This window comes from Pundamilia nyererei, unplaced genomic scaffold (assembly GCF_000239375.1).
Source record: "Pundamilia nyererei isolate P.nyererei 1_Seehausen unplaced genomic scaffold, PunNye1.0 scaffold00216, whole genome shotgun sequence".
Lineage (NCBI taxonomy): Eukaryota > Metazoa > Chordata > Actinopteri > Cichliformes > Cichlidae > Pundamilia > Pundamilia nyererei.
Window position 1 is genome coordinate 570,690 of NW_005187617.1, and position 10,493 is coordinate 581,182.

At 45.1% G+C, this 10,493-nt stretch overlaps 1 protein-coding gene across 2 annotated transcripts in view; it reads right to left on the reverse strand.

The window, feature by feature from the left end:
• Window positions 1–2,421: 2,421 nt before the first annotated feature.
• snx21 (sorting nexin family member 21) overlaps window positions 2,422–10,493 on the reverse strand; it is an 11,579-nt gene continuing 3,507 nt past the window's right edge. For both annotated transcript variants that reach the window (XM_005748203.1, XM_005748204.2), the window contains exons 2-6: window positions 9,536–9,858; window positions 8,506–8,711; window positions 7,973–8,114; window positions 7,699–7,864; window positions 2,422–3,037 (exon numbers count right to left, since the gene is read on the reverse strand). In XM_005748203.1, coding sequence (XP_005748260.1) covers window positions 2,533–3,037; window positions 7,699–7,864; window positions 7,973–8,114; window positions 8,506–8,711; window positions 9,536–9,827 — 1,311 coding nt within the window. In that variant the 5' untranslated portion in view covers window positions 9,828–9,858 and the 3' untranslated portion in view covers window positions 2,422–2,532. The remainder of the gene's footprint in view (window positions 3,038–7,698; window positions 7,865–7,972; window positions 8,115–8,505; window positions 8,712–9,535; window positions 9,859–10,493) is intronic.

Below are 10,493 nucleotides of genomic sequence, written 5' to 3' on the forward strand. Positions count from 1 at the left end.
GTCTCCACAGTAACCGCATCCACGTAAAAAGCACGCAGATTTTACTTCGAATGACTGCGAAGCTGTGAGAGCTGTGTGGGGGGAGGAGAGGCGCTAAGTGTTCCTCCAGATAAACAGCGTTTCTCATTTAACGCCTCTTTAACCGCTGAATATGTGACGCACCGGCAGCAGGCAAAGCTTTCCGCTGAAATTTTCCACTGCAGGTGGAAACGGTGCAGGTGGAGGAAAACACGTGCAAGTAAGTCGCTTTACTCCTCAGCTGTGAAATGAAAGCTCTCTCACAAAGAGTAAATAACGCAGACACACACAGAGCAGGCTCAGTGTGAGCGCGACTCTGTCACAGCTCAGGTCTTTACAGGTGCGCTGTGGAGTTTCTGCAGCTCCTGTTTGACCTGCACTCACAATTCCCTTTATTCCTGGTGCACAGGTGAATCACAACCTCGTTAAAATCTAGAAAGGCACTGAATACTTTCACTCTTTGTAAAAAAATAAATAAATAAGGCCTTACATGTTATCAAATTCATTCAATCAACCTTTTAAAGCACTAAATGAGTTAGCAGGATGCTCACCTGCAGCACTGTCTGAATAATGTACACTTAGTGTGCCACAGATCTTGTTTTGAACATGCATTTTTTTTTTAATTGACTTGAGACACTGATCATGGATCCAGCTCAACTGTCAAGTTCAGCCATCAATTAACAGAACCTTCAGATAACGTGGTGCCTATATTTTTTAACCCTGCAACCAAAAAAGGGTTTTTTAAAGTATATTTTTGGTGATTTTAGTTTTTATTGTGTTACAACAACAGAGAAAGGACGGGGGGAACCGTGAAGGCCTCTGGACGGATTAAAGCCCGGGCCTCTGCAACAGCCTTAAGCCATATGATCCACCTGCTCAGCCCTGTGAGCTTTACCCACACCGGACACAGTTTGATAATATGGTGAACGTGACTGATTTATATGCAGGAATAAGAGAAACAGGCGTATATATTAGCAGGGATGTGCGACAGCGTCTGACGCTGAATTCCTCAGTACGAGGAACCAGAAAGGCTCCATTTAAAATAAAACATGACGAACAAAACATTTAAGAATATAAATATATTTAAAATGACCTAAAGACCTATTCTAGTCATTTACTGCAATAACATAAATTCAGCTCAGTGCGCCACAGTACTGTTATTTACAGGCACAGTCGGATCGACGCCACAGCCGCCGAACACGAGAGCGAGTGGATAAGCAGAGTAATATGGGATGGCTGAGTGTTGAATAAAAGCACTGCATGAATGTGTGCGTGACTGGGTGAATGAGGCCTGGAGCCTCTGAGTGCTCAACATGAGTAGAAAGCCCCGCCTCACTTACCGATATCGATTTATAGATGGATACTAAAGTTTGACTGTCATTTGTTTTTGCAGGACGCTCTCTGCACGTGTGTCGCTCGTCTTGTTGTTTTCGTCAGAGCTCAAATACAATCAAAGTTTTCTGCTGTGAAACATTTAAAGGCGCCTTTAACCCGTCGTGCATCGTCCACAAGATTCACGGAGTCTCTACATTCGGCACCGTTTGCTCCCTTTTAAATGCTGCAATATGTAACACTGTTAATCATCAGTAAACCTTTTAGTAGGAAGTCAGAGGACTTTTAAAACTGTAAGTGTTTTCCCTCCTCAGAGTCACAGAGTGAAACGTGATTGTTGAGGCAGCCTTTTCTCCTTCCTCTGCTTCCTTCTTGGAGCTTTGTTCTTAATCTGTGCTCCTCACGTTTCTACGAAACATTTCTGCAGTTTCATTGATTGTAACTCTGAAAATGTGATGTGGACACTTTTTTTCTTCGACTGGATCAAATTTTCAAAATAAATTTATTTGAAAAAGAAAAGTCTTAAATATTGTAGAAGTTCCTCTTGAAGTAGAATAACAGGCTGTTTTTTTTTAGAAATCCTGTGAGGAGTCACGGTTAAGAACAAAACTCATGTGAAGCATCGGACCTACAAAGACCACTGAACTAGTTTAAGGCTTTGAAATTACGACTGAACCCTTGACTGATCCATTAGTACTCAGAGTATTACAGCCGCTGTCAGGGGGAATAAAAACTGAGATTTTGAACTGGCCGAGTTTCAGGTGAACTGTCCTTAAGTCTCATCAGCTCCGTCATTTTGTAATCAAGCTTCTGTGATTTGCTTCTTTCCACCAGATATTTACTGAGGCCTACTCTTTCATTACATTAACATCACTCTTTTTCAGAACAATGTTTTTGGTTTTATTACTGAAACCAAACTCGTGTGAACAGCTGCAGTTCCTCTAACGGCCACTTGAGGCTGCCTCCAATCCCACATTAAAATGCCCAACGTCACAACATTAAAAAGCAGGTTTTATAGGTGAAACTTTTTTCCCTTTAATAACTTTTTTTTTATTAGAAATAAAACTAAAATTACTCAAAACATTCAGATTTTATTTTGAAAATCTCGGCTTTGTTTCCCCTGCAGTGGCTCTAACACTCGACCCGTACCGTACTGATTGCCCTCTGCAGCGTGCGCGCTCTTTAGCCCTCACCCTCGCCATCCTGCAGGTTGTGTTTAACCAGAAATTCTTTGATGGTTGGATGATTGTCTAGCCCCACCCACCGCTCCTCCAGATGCTGCAGAAGCTCCTCCCACTGTCGCTTGTCTTTTCCCGTCTGCCACGACAGCCGAACCATCACTCGTAACAGCGGCAACAGCAAGGGGTGTGGCCTGTCGTCGTCCAGACGCGATGTCTCCGACGGTTGGAAGGGCTTATTGTCAGGTGGGAGGGGCTTATCCTCTGTGTTAGTCTGAGTTTCTGTGGGGGTGAGAACACGCAGGGCGTGGTCACAGTGATCTCGAGCCTCCTCCAGCTGGTCCACCTGCTGGAAACAGCTCGACAGTCCCACCAGGGTGAAGAACCAATGGGAGGAGGTTGGAGGAGGGGCCTGAGTCTGGTTGTCATAGTAACTTGCCCATCCCAGTTTCTGCTGCAGTCTCTTGGCATTGAGCAGAGGACCCAAGGCATCCTGGTAACGTCCCGCCCTCAACGAAACAAGACAAACTGAACAGTGAAACACTCACAGTGGCAAACCGCTCAATAAATAATGAAACTCAAGAAATGCACAAGAAAATCTAATATTATCCTTACAGCACATTTAGAAATAAGCATCAAGCTAAGGAGATGTTGAGGTGCGCTGTTCTGTCCTGGACTAACAGAGTTCTGCTTAAAGCAGGATGGGCTACCTACGGCCTGCGGGCCACATCCTGGTCTTTTTAATCTGGCCTGCCGAAGATTAGCACAGAATTGCCCAAATCAGATGATAATTATGACTGCATTCATTTGACCTTGTCCTGTAATGCCTGGCGTTCCACCAGATGGCGCATTAGGCGCAGTGATTTGTGGTCTCATGCTCAGAAAAGAAAAGAAACATCGAGTGTGAGTGTTTATACTTTTTCACCCCAGTCAAAGGATGTATGTCTAGATGTGAATACAACATCAGCTGTCACATTTCCACCAAGCATGTTAGTAATGCTAACAACCGGTCAATGCAAGAACGGGGTCGGCAGCTAGTTTGCAGAATCAGCAAAACATTTTTAGCCGACAAAGTGCCATCCAAGAATCAAGCACAAAGTTGTTTGCTGGCATTCAAATTAGCAAATACCAGCAAGGGCAGTTTCTCAAACAGTGCGTCCAGGGATGTTGAACAAATTAGAAAAAAAATTAGCTTATCACGCAGGACAGTGACTCACTGTGTTGAGCTAGCTGATGAAGACTTAGCTAGTGAGCTAAACCAAAAAGCAGAGTTGTATTCTTTGGCACTGGACGAAAGTAGAGACACCGCTCAGCTTTGAATTTTAAACAATGGGAATAATGACTAGAAATGAGAATTTCTAGGAGTAGCCAAGTTGGCGGAAGGCTTTCACTTCGTTGGTCTCAGGATCTCATCTCTGCTTTTTGCAGATGATGTGGTCCTGTTGGCTTCATCAGGTGAGGGCCTCCAGCTTGCCTTGGAAAGGTTCACAGCCAAGTGTGAAGCAGTGGGAATGAGAATCAGCACCTCCAAACCTGAGGCCATGGTTCTCAGCCAGAAAAAAGGGTGGAGTGCCCACTCCGGGTCTGGGACGTGACCCTGCCCCAAGTGGAGGAATTTAAGTATCTCGGGTCTTGTTCACGAGTGATGGGAGAAGGGAGCGGGAGATCGACAGACGGATTGGGGCTGCAGCTGGAGTGATGCGGACGCTGCACCGGTCCGTCGTGGTGAAGAGGGAGCTGAGTGTAAAAGCGAAGCTCTCAATTTACCGGTCGATCTACGTCCCTACCCTCACCTATCGTCACGCGCTGTGGGTAGTGACCGAAAGAATGAGGTCGCGGATACAAGTGGTGGAAATGGGTTTCCTCCGAAGGGTGGCTGGCCTCTCCCTTAGAGATGGGGTGAGAAGTTCGGCCATCCGGGACGGGCTCAGAGTAGAGCCGCTGCTGCTCCAAGTCGAAAGGAGCCAGCTGAGGTGGTTCGGGCATCTGACAAGGATGGGCACCTCCTGGGCACCTCCTGAGCGAGGTGTTCCGGGCATGTCCCACCGGGAGGAGGCCCCGGGGCAGACCCAGGACACGCTGGAAAGATTATCTCTCTTGGCTGGCCTGGGAACGCCTTGGTGTTCCCCCGGATAAGCTGGAGGAGGCGGCTTGGGAGAGGGAGGTCTGGGCTTCTCTGCTGCCCCCGCGACCCGGGCCCGGATAACCGCAAGAAATTGGATGTATAGAATGGATGGGAATAATGACAATTTTGGGATAACGGAGGAGTTTTTGGCCTTCCTAAAGGGGAAAATTGGTGGAGAGGACCTGTACGACAGCGTGTTGGGGTCATCGAGAGGCACAAGCTACGTGGGAGTCTGACTTGTCACTGTAAGGCCTTTTTAGGCTTCTGTTTGATATGTACAGTATGCATCTGGTGCTGGCCTGTCAAATTTTCAAACGTAATGTGACCTCTTACCTGAAACGTTTGCCCACCCCTGCCTTAAGGCATACGCTAAATTTGTTCTGTATATCATTTATAGTTGTTTCTATGGTTACAGAGTTGAAAAAAAGCCAAACCTATAAACAAAAGCTGAAACTCCCTGAGGAAACACTCGTCACCAAAGCATTATGCATGTACTGTATATAAAAGAAGGACAGACTGGGAAGTCTCACAGTCTGGCTCTCTTCCACAGTTACTCTATTGTCTTGTGTCTTTCCCCTCATTCCCAACCAGTCACAGCAGACGGCTGCCCCTTCTGGTTCTTCCTCTTTAAAGGGAGTTTTTCCTTCCCACTGTCACCAAGTCCTTGCTTATAGTGAGTCATCTGAATGCTGGGGTTTTCTCATTATATTTCTTTGTTGATGTGAGTGTTGTTATGATTTGGCGCTATATAAATACAATTAAATAAACCTGAATAAAACTGGATCCACATTGTTTTTAAATGGCCAGCAGGGACTGAGTCTTTTAGTTGCAAAATCTTGATATTTTCACTTGATAGTTGACGTCAGTAAACACTTTCCTGATGAATTTGTGGACTCAATTGGTTGTTTGAAGTCTAATTAAAGGAAAAGGTGCTTATTTTGTAAACCACAGTCAACCATTAGAATCAAAAAGGATATTGAAGCAATGTTTGTTTCAGTGCAGCAAAGTAGTTATTGTATGAGTGTGTACTCAGTAGGGATGGCAATCGAGAACCTTTCCTAGTTGGAATTATTAGTCTACTTGCCTATCGATCCTGCTTATTGGTTCTTACATTTGCTCTGCAATCAGCTGATTTCAGTTGCTGGAGAAGGAAAATAGAAGTTTACAGTGTTGAGATGGACACAACTTTTATTTCTATTGCACAAAAGGGCAAGAGCGTAATGGTAAACTGTATCCAGGACAGAAACAACTGTATTATGCTGCTAACACAACTTCGACTCTTTGCAAGCACCTGCACAGACAGCATGCTAATGCTAAGCTAGTCAAAAACCCAGAGTGATGCAAGGCACCACGGTGAAGCGAGCCGCCGCTGAACTTCATCGTATAACAAACGGATGAGCCGTCAGGCTGCAGCCTTCGTTTCTACCTGAATCACCGTGACGACGGCTTTAAAGTCTCTTCGTGTTGGTTTTCATCTTCATTTTGTGTTGTCGGCTTTTTGTTCATAACTAAATACATTAGGAGTTTGTGTTGGTGCGGGGGGCTGTAGCCTCAGGTTTATACTGTTAAATGGTAATTATGACACAATGTGTTTCAGGCTGTTTTACAGAGTAAACTGAAAGTAATGTTATAAATGTGATGAATTATCATCTCCCTTTAGTAACCAAGTAACGTACTGCATTACTTTAAATTAAAGTGTTATTTGTAGGGATGGGTACTGGTATCCGGTGCCATGATGGCACCTGTTCTGACATAAACGGTAGTAACCATCCGATATCCGGATGTCACACACTTTGGATTCCAGCCAATCATTTTACCTTTGCGAGTGTAGTAGGCGGGTCCAGGTACGTACGTCCTTTTAGAGCAGAGCTACAGATTAAAAATGTCCAAGGCGAAGCGGTCAAAGTCTGGCTGTACTTCACAGCAAAAGATGCAAACTCAGCAGCAACAAGTGCTTTAAGCTGATACTGTGATACTGTCAAAGGAGGTAACACCTCGAATCCGATGAAACACCTGGCGACGCATAGCGTTTTGTTAAAAGCCAAGAAATGCACCGTATTTGATAGCTTGCTGCGAGACCTCACACCGAGCACATCTACTGCGGGTGTGGTGCCTGTTATCGGACCCGGAGTTAGCAACATCCCCCAAAAACCCGAAGAGGAGAGTCCTGGCCCCTAGCCCTGCCAGTGTAGCAGAAATGATGAGGATGATGATGCAGCAGCAGCCGTTCTTCTCTGCGTGAGTAGCTTAATGTTGTTCGTGTGTAATTTACGTTGAGTAGGCTAACCACGTTATTACATTAATGCATGTAAGGTGAACTAGCAAACACCGTCGTAGTTACATGCGGCTGTCTTCTTGTTTGATGGCAGATACTCCCTTCACCCTGGACAAAAAGGCTAAAATGACCAAAGAAAAAGTGGAAAACAGCTGAACATGAGAGGTTTTTGGAAAAGTTTGTGTTTTTTCCATTGTTTAAGCACTGCTTCCAGCCAAGAGTGATGCCATATATGCCCCATAGCTGCAGAAAAGGCTAACATTGTTATCTTTTTACAAAAAACAGCTGAACATGAGAGGTTTTTGGACAAAGTTTGTGTTTTTTCCATTCTTTAAGCACCGGCACCGTTTCAAAAATACCGGTTTGGTACTGGTATCGGATAAAACCTAACCGATACCCATCCCTAGTTATTTTTAATATGTGTAATATATTACTTTTTTGACTAGTGACCCAACACTGATCAACAAAGAGTGCATGTTGGACACATTTCCTCTAATATTTGACCACACAGCGTAATTAATTTGCGCAAACACTGTAGCTAGCTTCAGAGCACAAATTGGCGATGACTCAATTGTTTAACTCAAAGTTTTATTAATCTATTAAATACCTTCTTTGTTTTTTAGCCTGTTTCACTATCTGCGTAATAGAAACAGTATAACATTTCAGCACTGCGAGCATTTTGATCATTTCACTTTGTTCCTGTTAAGTTTTCTTACGCGACACTGACATTGACGGATAAAGGTGAGGAGACAGAGGTTTATGAGAGTTACCTGATGAGCAGCTGTCCAGTCTCCAAGTCGGTTAAGTAGAAGAACTGACGGACACACAGCGCCCCCCGCAGGGCATGCAGGGAACACAGGTGAGACAGGTACTGTTCAAACGCCCGGCTCCGCTTAGCGATCGTCTCTGCTGTGAAGTTCCTCCTGAGTTTTCTTCCTGCGGAGGTTCAAACCAAACGTTCATGTTTTATGAAGTTCTTACTTCCCTGTACCACTGTAACAACCACAGCATCAAGGTAAGACAGCATACATGAGGTTTACTCACGTGGGAAACAGAAACGCTCCATGTGCTCGCCGTGTTTACGGCGAAGAGTGGCATGGAGGCGCCGAAAGTCAGAGTACCGACGCGTGATGATGGCAGGAATCTTATCGCTCGCGCCAGACTGGATCACATGGATCGTGTACAGCTGGAGAGAAACGGAGAGCAGAGAGTTTGAGCTCCACGGCGCACAGATCTGTCCCACGGCACATTTAAAACGTCACCTGTGGACAGAGACTATTACGTATACGTGACTCTGATCAGAGCATCCAAATCCAATCTATGGATGTGCACCAGCACTTTACACAGAGAAGATACAAGGGTCAGGGGCTCTCTGTGGCCCTGAAGCTCAAATTGCTCTGTAGGCATCTTCGTATTTCAGCAGCCTGAAGAAGGGACAAGCTGATACCTGTCGGTGTATTTGTTTGTCCTAAGACCAATAAATTAAAAGCCTTTGTCAAATCTAGAGTGCCTGGATTTGAAGCTTTTATGTCTGTTTTGGTTATTGTGTTACAGTTTTTTTCTCTTTGCCAACTCACCACATATTTTGAGGAGCCGTCCTGCACCACGCTGGCGTCGGTCACCTCAAACAACACGCTGTCCGTCTGCCATCTCACAGAGGACACAGAGCTTCCTCCACTGAGTCCGCGCAAACCCCTCCAGCTCTCCTGAAGCTGCCGAGTCAGCAGGGAGGAGGAGGAAGAGGAGGAGTGGCCCACTGGGGAAATACCCACAGGACTGGTGTCTACAAAAGACAGGTGAAAGCCAGGTCAGGTGACCAGGGAGTACAACATGTCCTGGTTTCCTCGAGTGTAGTTCAGCTCCAGTGGACTGAAGCTAAACTGCCCCCTGCTGGAGATCAACGCTGCTGAGCTGTAACCATGGAGCTGGCTAACATATTACATTAGATTATAGTTTCTGTTAATTGGTTTCAGCTATAAAAACATCTCTAAAGCATTAGTACAACTATGAACAACATCCCCGTATGTATTAACTGCAGGCTGCTAGGTTGTGAGTTGTTGTGTGCTCCATCGCTGGGTAAACTTTTGTTACTTTCTATCGATAGCTGATAAATAAACTCTGCCCAGTCTGACTTTGCTGCTGATCATTAATCAATGTCTGCTAAGTCTTTGAACCAAACAACAGTATTGGTAATTGGTAAATGGCCTGTATTTGTATAGCGCTTTACATATCCAGTCATCCACACATTCACACACTGGTGATGGCAGCTACATTGTAGCCACAGCCACCCTGGGGCGCACTGACAGAGGCGAGGCTGCCGGACACTGGCGCCACCGGGCCCTCTGACCACCACCAGTAGGCAACGGGTGAAGTGTCTTGCACAAGGACACAACGACCGAGAGGGGCTCGAACTGGCAACCTTCCGATTACAAGACGAACTCCCAACGATCGCCCCGTATTGAAGAATACTCATTCGGGTCATTCTTGTATGTAGGAATTTCAACAGATGTTGAATCAGTGCTGATCTGCACTGATTTCAATCAGATTCAGACATTAAAATGTTTTCGCTCGAGGTCCATCGAGTGAAAAGAGAGAACAGCACTTCACCCATGCTGCTGGGACCATCCTCCATCGACTCTCCCAGGAAGTCAGAGTCGCTGTCCTGTCCTGACCCTTCACCCTCGGCTCCGTCCTCCAGACCGCCGTCTGTGCCGTCGAAGCACAGCATCCCTCCGAGCCGATCGGTTACACACTCCTCATCCTCCGCCAGCTCGTCCTCCCAGTGATCCTGCTTGAACGCCTCCTCTTCCGGCCCGCCACCTTCTTCCTGCTCAGGTTCCAGCCCCTGACCATCTTTAAACAGCGAGCGCTTCAGGCGGTCCAACAGCCGAGACGCCATGATGTTGCCAGGCCACCACAGGGGGAGGAGCCTAAAGAAATAGAAGATTACAAGGTCATTTTATCTATTACTTATTAAAGCATCTTCTGATAATATTATTTTAAAGCTTCATTTGTTTTTTCATTCTAGTTTTGCACAGGTTTTTATTGCATGTAATTTGTATACATTTGCATGAACTATCTACATACATGTATATGTAGCATTGATAACGAAGCTGTACTTAGAAACACACTCACCTGCCACGTCATTAGGTAGGCCTGTTCAATGCCAACAAACCGATTTCAGTAAGCAGTAGAGATGGCACGATACCACTTTTTTATGTCCGATACCGATATGAATCTGATAGTGTGTTTTAATCAATAAAACTGTTTTTTAATATCTTGCTGCATTTTGTATGAGTTCATACTCAAGTTTAAATAAACAACAACACTAAAGCTTTCTGTTAAACCCGTATGTAAAAAAAAATACACTGCACCCAATATATTTCATAATTCAGCAACACTGATCAATCTAATAAACTTAAACCTGCTCCATCCTCCCTATTCTGGTATTTTAAAGAGTACTTAGCAGAAATATTAAGCAACCTAACTAGTAGGGTTGCAAACTCCCAGCAAAAAAATAAGGGAACCACCCTCCACCTCATGATGCTTAATCGACGTAATCAAC